Source organism: Balearica regulorum, chromosome Z (genome assembly GCF_011004875.1).
Source record: "Balearica regulorum gibbericeps isolate bBalReg1 chromosome Z, bBalReg1.pri, whole genome shotgun sequence".
NCBI classification, from domain to species: domain Eukaryota; kingdom Metazoa; phylum Chordata; class Aves; order Gruiformes; family Gruidae; genus Balearica; species Balearica regulorum.
In genome coordinates this window covers 35021954-35037844 of record NC_046220.1, presented here as the reverse complement: position 1 = coordinate 35037844, position 15891 = coordinate 35021954, and the positions used below count along the sequence as shown (strand labels likewise).

General features: G+C 44.4%; 1 protein-coding gene and 1 long non-coding RNA gene across 2 annotated transcripts in view; one reads left to right on the top strand and one right to left on the bottom strand.

Moving 5' to 3' along the window:
* Positions 1 to 15891, bottom strand: part of LOC142599464 (uncharacterized) — a 393830-nt gene that overhangs the window by 4851 nt on the left and 373088 nt on the right. The window lies entirely within an intron of this gene.
* Positions 1 to 15891, top strand: part of LOC104637168 (neuronal acetylcholine receptor subunit alpha-7) — a 63200-nt gene that overhangs the window by 8520 nt on the left and 38789 nt on the right. The window contains exon 2 of the mRNA XM_075740194.1: positions 9072 to 9211. Within this exon, the coding sequence (XP_075596309.1) occupies positions 9072 to 9211 (140 nt within the window). The remainder of the gene's footprint in view (positions 1 to 9071; positions 9212 to 15891) is intronic.

Below are 15891 nucleotides of genomic sequence, written 5' to 3'. Positions count from 1 at the left end.
CGGTACCTTCGCTGCTTAGCATTGCTATGCAAGTACAGCTGGCAGGCTGGCAAGGCAGAAGTTCATTGTTCAGGAAACCAGCCATCTCTGGGATCATAACCAGTGCCACTGACCAGCATTGCAGAATGAGAAGGGGAAAGAATCACTGCAAAATCTTTGGGCACACTGGGTGGTTCATTTCCGCAATATTGGTGTAACTGGGTGTAACATTTCCACTCCAACCTATCTTCTGCATTGCCCAGAGCAGTTAAAAAAATATCACTGCTGCTTCGGTAACATCACACTGAGGTGATGGTTTTGAGGCAGGATCCCTCCCTCAACTCTGAATTATGAAAAAAGGAACAAGCTTTCTCTGCCTAATAAAGGCATGTCTGTGGTAAAGGAATAGCACTTGGGAGAACTAAGTTTGGGTTTTTATCTTTGCTCTCTTCATGTCTTGGGGACAAAATGACTTATCTTTCTCTTCCTGGGAGGTTAACTTATCTTCCTCCTCTTCCAGGGTTCTGCCAACCCTGGTGCAAGCTTCTTTCTAATTATATTGTGACATTTTCAGGGTGGGAAGTGGAGCCTGAAGAACTGTGTTGCACAGTGAACTGAAGATTTTGTTGCAGTCCCTATCATTGCTATTATCTGCACTGGGTTTAGGAAAAAAACCCCAACCCTCTTCCTACCTATCGTCCTCTCGACCCTAACAAGACTTGCCTATCTGTCTCCACTGAAATCATTATTACACTTCTCTGTTCACATATGGCTTTCCCACATTTGAGTTCTCCACATGTGCCTGGCATGGCGTTGAGTGGGCTTTTGACAGGGAGTGCAGATTCCCTGTGTCTCTTTTCAAAGCCGTCTGTGAATGGTGTGCAGATTGCCATGGCTATCTCATTGACAGCAGTTGGTTAGTGAAGTCCATAGAGTTTTCCCAAGGAGGGTTTGGGAAAGCTTGGTTTCCCAAGCTTCGTTTACCGGTTTGGCTGCTGCAACATGTAGAGGTGAAGGGATGTGACAAGCTGCTCTGCAAGCCAGTGGGAGCAGGGAGTCCAGAAGCCCACTGCAGTACACTGAAGACCATATCACTGGTATCTCACTTTTCTCATGTGATTTTGTTTCTTGCTATTGGCTTCCATTACTGCTGCCCCCTACAAATCCCAGTATGGCTGGTAAGAGTCACCTTCAGACAGCCACAGCTCTCTGTAACATGTCTAGCGAGGGAAGTTCCCCTCCTCACCACTGCTCCAACTCCCTCCTCCTGCACTCCCTCCACATCTAGTATTGTAGTGATTACAGTTACATTGCATGGAGCTAATGCAAACTAGCATTACAATAAAAATACAGTTTTTTCCCTTTCTGCCTGTAGCCACTTATGGTTCTGACCTGGAACAATGAGGCATTTTAGATAACTATCATATATTTGAGAGGTATGCCACTGTTAATATCTTAATGTGTGTCTCTTCACCTTACACACATATCTCAGCCTTTAAAACATCTGCACCAAGCCAGCACGACCAAAAATATAATCCTATCCTTTCATTATGTAATGGCCTATATTCTCTTTTTAGCATGTTGTCATGTGCTTAAAGTCTTTGAGATGAAACGTTTCCTAGCATACCCTTTAATACTCATCTCTGCTGGGAGCTCTTTATCTGCTATGAAAGGACAAAAAATGACCACTCTCAGGAAGATTAGGTCCTTTTTGCCTAGGAAAACATGGCATTTCTCAGATTCCTCTGGGTATCTAATGAGTTTTGTGTGTAAGATGCAGAAACAATCTGCATGGTGAGAGCCAAAGATTAGAGTCAAAGATTACCCAGAAGGAAAGTAGATTAATAGGAATTTTTAAATGAGAGAGGTATTCAAATACACAACACGCAAATACACACACACAGACACACACAGGGTTGAGGCAGCTGATATGATTCCATTGTTTCTTATGTGAGCACTCTTCCCTGAAGGTGCGACGGCATTCCTTTTAAATCAAAGGACATTGAAAGAAATAATGCATTTGCAGCCACAGATAAAAGCAACGAAGCTGCACATAAGAACAAAAGGAGATAGGACACATCTGTGTCTCTGGGGATTAAGTGACATATGGCAGTGACATGCTTTACATTCTCAGAAATCTGCAAAATATACAAAATAAGGTGGGTGGATTTTTTTATAGCTACCAAAGCATTAGAACATGCCACATTTTTGTAAATGCTGTTGCCATTCTAATTCTTTATGTCGATGAAGCTGTCTGTGAAACAACCTGCTTTTTCTTTGATACTACTGCTGTTACTTCCCTCATAATTCATAATTGTATATAGTGTGTGTGTGCATCCTCCTGTGTTCATTCTATTTGCATTCCCAAAGAAATACCTAAAAATCCCTGTAAGAGTACAGTGGTAAAGTAAAAAAGAAAATAAATAATAGAAGAGGAGCTATGGCAGAAGAGTCTGCAGGTTCCTAGGAAAGTACTTGGAAGTTCTAGGATTTAGCTCTGATACCCATAGGTTTTCCTAATGGCTTTTTGCTCAGTAAATGTTCCTATCATAACAAGATTGTGTACAATCATTACACAACAAAACATAACAGTACCTTTCAGTATAATGACACTGCTTTTCAAAAAAGACCAGAACTTCACTCCATTTCTTTTAGGAAACAGTAAAACAAACAAACAAGCAAACTAACCAACTAACCAACCAAAAGAGAGGGAATGTGGCAAAGTAACAGTATAGAGAGAAAAAATCACATAGATGTGGTGAAATACCTGCAGAAGGTACAAAGGGAGTGAATACATACCATAGCCACAATATCACTGCAGTTAAGGACCTTTCATGAAGTAGCAGGGGACAGATTATTTAAAAGCAACAATGTGATGGACCAGGAATATGCTGTTGATTTTAACTTACTGTGCTCTGCAAAGAGGTTGTATGTGCAAACGATTCTAGGAACTGTTTTTGAGAAGGGAAGAAAAAAAAGACGTTTCATAATTCAGAGATGTGATAGCATGCATATGTGTAAATATAAAGTGGTATGGGAAGAATATGGTATTTGGTTTGAAAACCATTGGTCCTTTAGGTACCAGTAACTCCCATAATCTTATATGAATAAAGTAATAACTTGGTGTGTAAGGCTCAAGCCTCTGCCAGAAGAAATGAGCAACAGCTAGAAAACATTCAGTTAGCATCTGGCCCAACAAAAAGTTCAAAGGTTATGAAAATAAAACCAGGGAATACTATGAACCAGAGAGGGAATGGTCAATACATACAGGTACCATGGCTGAAAACCTCTTGGAAATCCATGTCTTTCCACATACCCTTCTGTTAATATGTCATTATTTATTCTTTACTGTGCACAGCAAGCCATTATGTGGTCCACACCAGGGCTGCTTAGTCAAGAAGCTGACCATTTTTAGAGCAAACCCAGGGAACTGGCAAGGGCTGGACTCCTGCCTTGTAGCTGAGGGAATTCTGCAAGCAAAGCAGAGCAGGAGGATTGACCAGCCAAGACCAGACATGACAGCACAGCTCCTAGGAAAGGAGGGAGCATCTGGCTTTCCTGGGCATGGCATATGGATAGTCTGGCCAGAGCTAGCTGCAATTTTGACAGCCATTCCTACCAGACAGCGCCGAACAGCCTCCTGCCCCAACAAATACTTCCCTGGATCTAAACACAAACCCACAGAAGGCATAAGGAGTATTATGGTGGCACAGTGGGGGGGACAGGATGACACTCAAGCATGGAAGTGACAATCCATGCACAGAGGATTCCACCTGCACAGAGAAGGTAGAAGAGGTTTGTTGTTAGCCTGCATTAGTGTGCCTAGAGCCCCATGTCTCCGCAACAGGCCAAGCAAAATTGTAAAGTAACAAACCAGTGCAACAAGTGAAACCATATGCAACACACAAGGAAGGATGAAGGGCTTTGCTAGTTTTAGTCAGATTTCTTTTTCTCCTATTTTTTCCTTCCCTCCTTCCTTTCTTCCTTCCTTCCCAGAGGTTTGGGGTATTTATTTTATTTTTAGCTTTTCAGCCAGAACAGATATTTTAGTTACACCAAGATCAGCATGTCTTAGGTCACCATAAAACATGCAGGCCAGTTGAGGTAGCTCTCCTTGCCATCACTGGCAATATGACACGAGGAGTTCAGTCTGAGCTTGAGCTTTGGCATGCACAGCTGCTGACTTGGAGCTGACATCGGTCAGTACCAGCTTGATCTAATTTAATTGCAGTGTCTCAGAGATTTCAAACCCCTTTATAGATTCCATGAAGGCTCACAGTCAGTATGAAAAACCATCTGTGCAAGCCTTATCAGAGGTGCCTTTCTCCCTCTAGCTATGAATCCACACATTGTTCAAATACATGGATGCAGTTTTTAACTTCTAGGTTTGCTTGGAGATCTCTGCAATTTTTCTTTCTTTCTTCTTTATTTTTACATATACAATTATCCCATGTTTTAGTCCTAGTCTCTTAGCCTAACCAGTCTGGGACATGGCAACATGTCTGCTTTTAACAAAGAGGATGAACTCTCACATGCAGACCATGCATGTAGAAGGAAAGACAGAGCTCAGACTGTAAGCTAACAGCAAGATGACTTGCTTTATTTCCTGCTGAAGTAATTCAAGGCAAGCATGTTGTAGGGGAACAAAGGAGGAGAACAGTTTTTCAGATATGTTTCAGAAATACGCCCATAGGGAAGCTTCCATCTTCTGTTTTCTTGCTACAGGTTCTCTTTCCCATCATAGGACTCCCTCATCCAGCACAGAGAATACCACACAGTACCACCCTACCTGAGGAGTTCCCTAGTCTCACAGTAATGCATTTGGAGGGACCCACATTTTCTTTTATCTCCTGTTAGAGGAGGTGGTAGCATTCCGCAATGGAGAAATAGCTCCTAGGCAGGTTACCTTCTGTGCAATTCTCAGCAATTCCATCCTAGAAAGAAAGATGAAATTCAACTATAGCATGTATTCCCAAGAGACTGGTAGCAGTTTATAGGTTGTGTTGATCAATCAGTGTGCTTCTTGCAGACTTCTTTGCACATGCAGAAGCATGGGAGTAGATTCAGAGAGATATTCAAGAGATGAACATAGTTCATGAATATCTCTGTTGTTCATAGAGCTCTTCACAAAACCAGCAGTGACTCCATCCCTGCTGTGGATTGGTTGCCTCGTGCCTCCCAATTGCCTGCAAACTGCAGGACCAGTTTAGGGAACCATTTCAGATTATTGAGAAAGTAAAGTTTGAGGGACAGCCTAGTCCTTGGTCTAGTAACTCCATCTTTCCTTTGTACTGAGGAACCCAGAATTGGACCTAGCACTCCAGGTGTGTCTCTGCTGAGTAGAGAGGAAGTATCACTTGACCTACTGGTGAGGCTCTGCCTGATGCAGTTCAGAATGCTAGTGACCTTTGCTGCAAGGGTGCATTGCCAGCATATGGTCAACTTGGTATCTATAAGGACCCCCAGGGCTTTTCTGCCAACCTGCTCTTCAGCCAGTGGGCCCCAGCCTGCCTTGGTGCCTGGGGTTACTCCTCCTCAGGTGCAGGACTTTGCAGTTCCTTTCATTGAACTTCATGAGGTTCCTGTCAGCCTTTTCTCCATTTTTTAGAGATATCTCTGAATCACAGCAAAACCATGTGCTGTATCAGCCTCTCCTCTCAGTTTTGTACCATCTAAAAACTTGCCGAAGGTGCACTCTGTTCCATCATTCATAACATCATTAAAGAGCATTGGCCCCAGTATCCACCCCTGGAGTACTACACCACTGGCTGGCCTTTCACTGGACTTTGTGCGGCTGACTACAACCTTCTGAGCCTGACAATTCAGCCACTTTTCAATGCACCTCACTGTTCACTTACCTAGCCTGTAAGGCATAGGCAAATGTCTATAAGGATGTTCTTGGAAATGGTGTCAAAAGTCTTGCTAAACTTGAGATAAACATCATACACTGCTCTTCCTTCAAATTTTAATGAGATTGTATGTTTTCCTACTGCTTCAAAGATTATTCAGAATCAAGGGGGCCACTGTCTGAGGAAGTGGGACATAAGAGGCTGTCTGTTTCTCAAAGATCCTTTATCTAGAAATCATTGTGCCCTTTGCCAGTTAGTCGTACTTTCCTGTTAGATATATTGGCAAGTAAGTCTGGTATTACTTTTGGGAGACTGACCTGGCAACCTTAAATATTGACATCCAGCCTAATTTAAAAGATGAAACACTTTTGCCGCTGCTTTTGGTTAGATTTCTGTGACTGAGGGGTAAGCAGTGGTAAAGCTTACTCTACCACTACTCCTGAGAGATCCAAACTTCCCCATCACTAGCAAACACTCCATTTAGCGCACAGAGATGTAGTGTCACAATGCATTAGCACAAGCATTAAAGGTGAAAAAAGCAGAAATCTCTCTGGAGTGTGAAACATTAAGTATCTGAAGATTACACTTTAAAGAAAAAGTCAATGAAAATACAAGTCTGACTTGACACCCACCTCAGTTCCTTCTTCAAAGCAGCTGTAGCAGAGAGATGGCAGTGTGATTAGACTAGTCAGGTCTTTGTGGTACTAATAGCTGCCATGGTTATTTGCCAGGACACCCCAAAGTGTCCAATGCTTCTGAATCTATGTAATTTTGTAAGCAAAACGAGGCAGCACACAAACATGTGGTCACCATTGCCAGCTCAGCAGGCTAAGAATAGATCAGCTAATGTTAACAATTTCAGATACAAGAAGTAGCAAAGTAATAGGATTATATTACAGAGGGAAGAGTTGAAGAAAGGATGGCAAACCAGGTGCAAAATTGCAGTATTGGGCTACTTCAGCTCACAAAGTTTAACAGGTAAAGGGGCCTGACTTCAGCACCAGTTGGAGCACACAGTACAAAGACAGTTTCCCAAAGCATACAGCAAAGGGTTATACTTGGATCTCTGCAAGTCAGACCTCCCTTGGGGGAAGGGACATGCCGCTTTAATGCGCCATGGCAGTGATGGTACCAGGGCACTCTAGAAGCCCAGCCGACTTCCAGAGACTGGTGAAGCGCACTTCTTCCTTGTAAAATCGGAGGCAGACAGTTTTAAAAGGAAGGTTAAAGGCAAACATTACATAACAGTACTCAAGATGAGCGCAATAGTGCAGGCAGTCATTTCTTCTCTAAAGCACAGGAACATGGAGAGGTAGTGGTGGTGGGACGGGCAGGTGAGTGAAAGGACAGCAGATTTTCTCAAAACACAGAGACTCTTTCCACAGAACAATGTGTAGTGATGTTCACAGGTTTCCTTTCCACAGAAGGATCTTACAAGGGAGTCAGGGTCTGCTGAGGCACTGGAAAGCAAGTACTAAGGCTGTAACAGAGGACCTAAATCACTGCCTTGCAGGGGAGCTTACTTAAGCTGGTGAAGGAGATATACTGTGGCCAGTTTGTCTTTGCTGATGGTGAAAACAGCATCCAATACTGAGGTGTCAGCAAGGGCTTACAGCGTCTGCTCCTCTGGATCCCCATGATCATGTAATGTATTACACAAGAACAGAGAGGGTCCATGAAGATGATGTGTTGGTGTTACTTACCAAAATAAGCAAAAATACTCTTCCTCCTCGTTCACCAGGTACCACTATACTGGAAAGCCACTAAGCTCCCTTTAGTATGAGGAAACCTGAAGAGAACACAAATTAAACAGACTTATAAACTGTTTATAAACTAAATTTATTATTAGCTTTAAAAGGCATGGCTGCTGTGTTGGAGAGCAGCCTGTTCCAGGCTTGCAAGGTTTACTGAGCACAGTAAGAGTCTGGGGAAGGCAGAAGTGATTGTTATGGTTTGTTTGCATTGTCAAAAAGATATTCATCATAACCTCTGTAAGACAAGTCCCGGTTTCAATGTGCAGAGCTCTGCTCAACAGTTAAAAAGAACACACAGAGACTGGGAGTTGCAGTGGATAAAAAATATTTCAGTCCAAAGTAATAATAATTTAGAGTGCAGATTCCCTGCCAGGGACTGGATTTCTACAGTTCAGGGAATATGCATTTATGCTGACAGGACTGGTCTGGCCTCAGGGAACCTGCAGCCCATGACCCTCACTCTGTTAGATGCAGCTCTTGGGTAGAGCTCAGGTTCCCACTGGCCAGAGCACCAACATCTACACTGTTTTGGGGGTCCCAACCCCTTAGCAGTGTGGCCCAGCAAAGTTCTGACCTTCCCATGGAAAGAGACCCAAGCCATCACTGCTACCCTGCCCCATCCATGGTTGTTGTTGGCAAGAAAATCTGGTCATGCAGGTTAGATGGATGTTCTCCACACTCAGCCCAAAGCTGGGGAACAGGGGCATCTTGCAATTTAAGCGTAGACTGAAAGTCTGATAGTCTTTAACATGCTCATGTGTTTGCATGCCAGCTTCTGTGTTGAGGCTGTTCCTAGTGGAAGCTGAGTTAGACATGTAGCACCAGATATTCAATACCATTATACATATCAGTGAATTACTCTAGCCTTCATACCACCACCTCATTAGGTAAAGTGTGCTGCCATGAGAAGGAAAAAAAGGCAAGGGAAGTAACCCAAAGCCTGGAAAGACTCCAACACGAAACTGAAGAGGGTATGAAGAAGGCTTCTAACTCTTTGCTAAGCACAGAAAAGGGCCTGATACATCAGCTCCAAGAAATAAGAATACCTGTTACTCATGCTGGGTAAACACGCAGTAAGTCTAAGTAATGCCAGCACTGTCTTACAGCAGCCAGTCTTTAGGAAATAAGAACAAGTAAATAAAAGCATTCTGACTGCCTTCCAGGAAGCTGTCTGGTGGGTTTGGAGCCACATCTCCACTGGCCATCAGCAGGAGGGGGACCAAGGGACAGGGACACTTACTCAGAGCCCCAAAGGCTGTTCAGTAGTTTCTGAGTGTCAGAAATGAGTGTTAGTAGTTAGATTTTTTTAAGAGCTCATCAGTCAGATATGCAAAAAAGCTGTGTCTGTCACACCAGCAGAATGTTGGGGTTTTTTTGGAACTGCTTTAAAACTACGAACCTATTAAGAAAGGATTTTCAATGAAACAGACAAACAATGGAAATAGTGTGACCAGCCCGAATGACAGATTCCTTCTGTTCTTTCCCCTAGTGTCTCAGCAGGGTGAAAGCCAGAGACGGTTGTACAGAGAACTGCTGAGAAACTACAATCGTCTTGAACGACCAGTAGCGAATGATTCCCAACCCCTTGTAGTCGAGCTCCAGCTTTCTTTGCTGCAGATAATTGATGTGGTAAGTTACTTGCTGTTCTGTTCTCTGTGGTACCCATTCAACATAACAAATCTGATCTCTCTTGTAGAGACCATACTTTTCCTCTTAATCAGGCTATTGGAGATGAAAGCAGACTGTCTTTGGCTACGTATCCTCCCTAAATGCTGGAGTACATGCTTTGACACTTTGGAGGAACGAGTATTGTCCTAAAAGCACAGCCATCTCTGATACAACATGAGCTGCAAGGACTTTTTCCCATTTGTTTTAAACAGAAAAAAGAATTCAATAAATTAGGAGCCACGTGTTACTACAAATTATTAACGATATGTTCTTCTCAGAGCCATGTGGGATGCAAAAACTGAAGACCATAGGCAGCATTTAAAGCTAGCATCACTGTATTTACACTTTTTCTTTAGTCTTTATAATGGCATTGGCCTCTTCTCTCATCATGTCTTTACCATGCACTGCAGTTGAAGGACCCTGCCCTGAGATGAGATTAGAAATATACAAAAGCAAAACCTGCAGGCACAGCCTTCTAATTGTCTTGACTGCAACATGTTTTTTTAGAATTGGAGATCTGACTGATTCTGTATGATAAACCATGATATATATAGAGAAAATTTCTTTCACCTACATGGAAAATATAAGCCAGGAGAACAATTTTGACCACCTTCACCTCGTCAACACAGTAAAGGGCTGAATACATTAGTGCTCCTTTCCTCATCCTACCTTTCCCATAGTCAGTATTATGAGCTGGTTCCCAATACATCGTCACTGTCATGGAGGGATCAAGGAGATGTGCAAACCTTTGTGCAGTTGCAAACCAATTTGACAGAGGTCTCAAATATTTAAACTTTTTAAGCTGCTATAATCTTTCTGGAAATGCATAGTGCACCAGGTGCTCTCCCTGGAGGGGTAAGCAGGACCCTGAAAGTCTAGCCCCCAGCATTGTGCCGTACAAGTGGCAGATCCAGCCAGTTGTGGTGCTCCTGGAGGCAGGCAGCAGCCACTCAGGCAGGGTAAGCAGCTCTCTGTTTTGAAATGTTAGCAACTGCATTGAGCTGGAAGAGAGAGGAGATCAGTTCTCTGAATTAAAGTCACTCATTCACGGCAGCAGATCACAGGCTTCTTCATGAACAGAAGAACAGAGAAATCCTCCAGCTAATTTCAAGTAAATTTCAGTGAGCAACTGAAGGTTTAGCAGAGGCATTTTAGCTCCAAAGATGTTGCTCCAACTCTTCTTTTTCTGATGGTATTTTCTCGCAGTAATTTGAAGGTTAGGGGTGGTAGAGGGGACGTTTTAGCCTTAGGGCTGTGACTGTACATTTTCAAAGTCAGTCAGTCAGGAGGAGTTACATAAAACCTTTTTTCAGTTGGTTTCACATTCACGTGTGAAACCCATCCTTTCAGGAAATCAGCATTTCTTTAAACATTTTATCTACATTATGTCAATGTCCATTACAACAAATTTAATTCCACTTTTTCCTTTTGATTGTTCACAATAGGAAAGAGGTAATCTAAACAGTCATACATACCAGAAACAAAGCTTTGCTTCCCTCCATCTCTGCACAGACTCAGATGCTGGAAGTCAATCAGCTCAGAGCATTAATGACTTGTTCCAGGCTCATGGCCTTGCAATCTGCACTCATGGTGTTTTTAAAAAACATCCAGAATCACAAGAACAGTTTATCTTGCATGCTACAAAAGGCTGCCTGTCTCCTCTGGAGAGGAACAGAAAATCCCTTGGCAGCCAATTCCCCATAGTTGAAGGGTCACTGTGCCATCAAGAAGTGGCTAAACCAACCACCCTGAAAATCCACTAAACACTGCTCCCATGGGACCCTAAATCAGGAAGCAATTCCAGGATATGCCAACAGCAAGCAGGTTGTGAGCATGGACACAGACCCTCAGCCTCCACGGCTAGCTGGACAGACTGCAGCATCTGGGTACTCCAGCTGCTGAAGAATAAACCTGTTTAAAAGGAGGGTCATAATAGTCACAGCGATGTAAAGAGTAGCAGTCAAGGTACAAAGGAGAGGTAACCTTTACTAGCTGACACACCACGAGACAAACCAAGCGGGTGTCTCTCTGTTAACTCAGAGCGGAGGCTGGGGGTGAGCAGACTCTGCATCCTCAGCAGCCCTGCCTGGCACAAGACAAAGCAACTGGTGCACAGTTGCTTCTCACTCAGGGAAGGGAATAGACAGCATCACAGTCTTGGCAATGGTGTATGCACTAACAGATGCTATATCCAAGGACTTATGTGTCCAGCATGCTCCACTACCATAACAGAGCAGGGTGCTAGGCAAGGTCCCAGCCTAAGGGGACTTCATGCACCATGCTCCCTGGAGGGGAAACAAGGACTCTGTGCTCAGGAGAGTATAGTGTGCTGAGGCATACAACAGTACTGCTGGACGCATTGGGAGGTTTTGCAAATTATCATTGCAATGGATGCAAGACAGTGGACTCTGGTCTGTTCTCCCTGTGGGAGGAAACAACGTAAAGCAGATGAAAACCAGCCTCCTGTTTTATTGCTGCATAGAAGGAAGAAGGGATTTGGCATTGATACTCACAGAAACTCAATCCTTACCCTTGCCAGGACCTCGCATCACATCTAATGTACTTTTACCTGGGACAGGTTCCATGATGTGCCTCCCTAAGTCTGTTTCCTACACATACTATATTATAACATAATGAAATCTAAATTAATCTTCTGCAGCCAGCCTGCTGAGAACAGCGTTGATGACATTCTAGATTCAGTTTGCTACATAGAGAGGAATGACAGCTCTGAGGTTCCTGTGGTTTGCCAAGTAGTAGTGACAAATGACTTTACTTAAAATTTCACCTCCTTTTCTCACATCCATTCAAAGAAAATTTCAAAGCATGACTATCTTGGATTAGGTTCTCTGCTCCTACCAGCATGTATTCGCCTGCACAGTATCTATGTGGGTTTTGGTGCTCAAAGCCAGCCGTCATATTCAAAGCCGTGAAGAACACATTCTCTGCTTGTCACAGTTGTGGTAGACAAATGCAAGTGAAGGACTTCTTGCCATTAGGGTTAGGACTTTTTCCAAAATTATATTAATCCACAACTACAGCCAAGACAGACCTTTTACATCAAGGAAACAAATGAGCAGAAAGAGGGACAGTTACACCCCCTGTTTAGCAGCAGGGCTCTGTTCAGTTTGCCTTGTCCTCTGTGTGTAAGGACAACTTCATGCTGAGCTGTCTCACATCTATGCAGTTTCTGAGGGTCACTTCTAACTGGAACCTGCCCTGACAGAAGCCAGGAACTCCTCATGCAACAGCAGGGCATTTGGCTGGTGATCCCTGTCACAGAGCACTGCCAGGCCCTGCCAAGCCTTGCCAGCCCAAGCAAATGTAGACCACATCCAAGAATACCTGGAATAAGAATTCTCTTCTTATTCTGGCTAAGAGCATAGTCAGTTGGTCAGGCTAGAGCAATTAAGAAATTAGGCATGACATTTTTCACAGCAGAGGAAGTGCAAGTATTTTTCCATGGGCTTAACATGATAGGAGCCTGCTAGGTAGAAGCCATTTGTCATCGTGAATGACAGTTTTCATTGCTCCAGTTGGCATTTGCAGGGGACTTTATCTGAAGTGGTCTGCATCATAGAATCACAGAATCATAGAGTGGTTTGGGTTGGAAGGGACCTTAAAGATCACCTAGTTCTACCCCCCCCGCCATAGCCAGGGACATCCTCCACTAGACCATGTTGCCCAAAGCCTCATCCAACCTGGTCTTAAACACTTCCAGGGATGGGGCATCCACAACCTCTCTGGGCAACCTGTTCCAGTGCCTCACCACTCTAACAGTAAAGAATTTCTTTCTAACATCTAATCTAAATCGACCCTCCTTCAGCTTGAACCCATTGCCCCTTGTCCTGTCACTACACTCCCTGATAAACAGTGCCTCACCATCTTTCCTGGAGGCCCTGTCAGGTACTGGAAGGCCGCAATTAGGTCTCCCCAGAGCCGCCTTTTCTTCAGGCTGAACAATCCCAACTCTCTCAGCCTGTCCTCATAGGAGAGGTACCCCAGCCCTCTGACCAGCTTCGTGGCCCTCCTCTGGACTCGCTCCAACAGCTCCATGTCTTTCTTGTACTGGGCACCCCAGAGCTGGACACAGTACTCCAGATGGGGTCTCACAAGAGCGGAGTAGAGGGGCAGGATCACCTCCCTCGACCTGCTGGTCACGCCTCTTTTGATGCAGCCCAGGACACGGTTGGCTTTCTGGACTGCAAGCGCACATTGCAAGCTCATGTTGAGCTTCTCATCAATCAACACCCCCAAGTCCTTCTCCTCAGGGCTGATCTCAATCCATTCCTCGCCCAGCCTGTAGCTGTGCTTGGGATTGCACCAACCCACATGCAGGACCTTGCCCTTGGCCTTGTTGAACTTCATGTGATTCCCATGGGCCCACATCTCCAGCCTGTCAAGGTCCCTCTGGATGGCATCCCTTCCCTCCAGCATGTCGACCACACCACACAGCTTGGTGTCATCAGCAAACTTGCTGAGGGTGCACTCGATCCCACTGTCCATGTTGCTGACAAAGACGTTGAACACTGCCGGTCCCAATACCGAACCCTGAGGAACGCCACTTGTCACCATTCTCCACTTGGACATTGAGCCGTTGACCACAACTCTTTTGAGTGTGACCATGCAGCCAATTCCTTATCCACCACGTGGTCCATCCATCGAACCCATGTCTCTCCAATTTAGAGACAAGGATGTCATGTGGGACAGTGTCAAATGCCTTGCACAAGTCCAGGTAGATGACATCAGTTGCCCTTCCCTTATCCACCAATGCTGTAACCCCATCATAGAAGGCCACCAGATTTGTTAGACATGATTTGCCCTTAGTGAAGCCAGGTGGTGGCTGTCACCAATCACATCCTTATTTTCCATGTGCCTGATCATAGTCTCCAGGAGGGTCTGCTCCATGATCTTGCCAGGCACAGAGGTGAGACTGACCAGCCTGTAGTTCCCTGGGTCTTCCTTTTTACCCTTCTTAAAAATGGGGGTTATGTTTCCCCTTTTCTAGTCAGTGGGAACTTCGCCAGACTGCCAGGACTTCTCAAATATGATGGACAGTGGCCTGGCCACTTCATCCGCCAGTTTCCTCAAGACCCATGGATGCATCTCATCAGGTCCCGTGGACTTGTGCACCTACAGGTTTCTTAGATATTCTCGAACCTGATCTTCTCCTACAGTGGGTGGTTCTGCATTCTCGCAGTCCCTGCCTTTGCCTTCTGCAACCTGGGCAGTGTGGCTCAAGCACTTGCCAGTGAAGACTGAGTCAAAGAAGGCAGCCTTCTCCATATCCTGGGTAACCAGGTCGCCCGTTTCATTCCGGAGGGGACCCACATTTTCCCTTGTCCTCCTTTTATCACTAACATACCTATAGAAGCTTTTCTTGTTGTCCTTAACATCCCTGGCCAAACTAATTTCTATCAGGGCTTTGGCCTTCCTAACCTGATCCCTGGCTGCTCGGACAGTTTCTCTGTATTCTTTCCAGGTTACCTGCCCTTGCTTCCACCTTCTGTAGGCTTCCTTTTTTTGTTTGACTTTGCCCAGGAGTTCCTTGTTCATCCACGGGGGCCTCTTAGTGGATTTGCTTGACTTCCTCTTTGTTGGGATGCTCCTGAGCTTGGAGGATCCATCCTTCACGTGGAAGCACTGGTATGGTATTTTAAAAAAAATATGGTCTCTATTTTCCAGCTTTTTTCCTGCTAGTGATACTATTACCATTATCCTTGGGTCAGTGCATCAGTACCACTGCAACAGTAGCCTCATTGCATTTGGTTGTCCACAGGAAAAGCTTTCTTTATTAGCTTTCTAGGCTGCCTATTTCCTCAAACTTAAAGTTCAAATGTACAAAGAGAAAACAAAACTAAGCAGTCAACCAGCAGAAGAATATAAAGAAGAAAACCATGGCCAGACCAGAAATGTATCACACATTTTTTAAAAAAAACCCTCTAAATAAAGACCCTAATTTTAAGAAGAGTGCTACAAGGTGGCTGCACAATGCTGTGGAGATAAATACTTCAAAATTCCCTTCCAAAAAGCAAACACCTCTGAGGTTTCCAGTAACTACTGCATCAGTGCCTTTCGGAGGCTGTACACTGCTAACCGCACTCATTGGCCTCATGCAAGGAGGGCCTAGCCGCCATGCTGTCCCTGACAGAGCTGACAGGTTGCCCAAGTATGTCATGCCACATGGTTGTTCAGGTGCTCTTGTGGAAATTTCCTCCTGTTTCAGAGGGCATAATGACTACAAAAAGGGACTGAGAATGCCCAGTGTGAAGCCACAAAAATACTGAAAAAACCCCAGCCACCCATGAGTAATTTCGAACTTCTAGATGCCAAAAAATACCCAATTTTACTGTATTTTGGGCTGCAAACCTGAAACAAATGCTATATCTGGATAATTTAGTACGTACAGTTTTGACTTGATTTGATTGAACAGTGTGTAAAATGATTTTACACCCTAGGGACTGCAGGATCATCCCAAACCTGATCACACGCTTGCAAACTATCCTGCAGATTTACTGGCTGCAGTGTGTCAAAGCTCTTGACAGGTTTGGAAAGCAGCAAGACAAGGTAATAAAAGAGTTTAGTAGGGCAACAAAGAACAAAGATTCAGGTTTTTCTCCTGAAAACTGTGTCTCTGCCTTGCT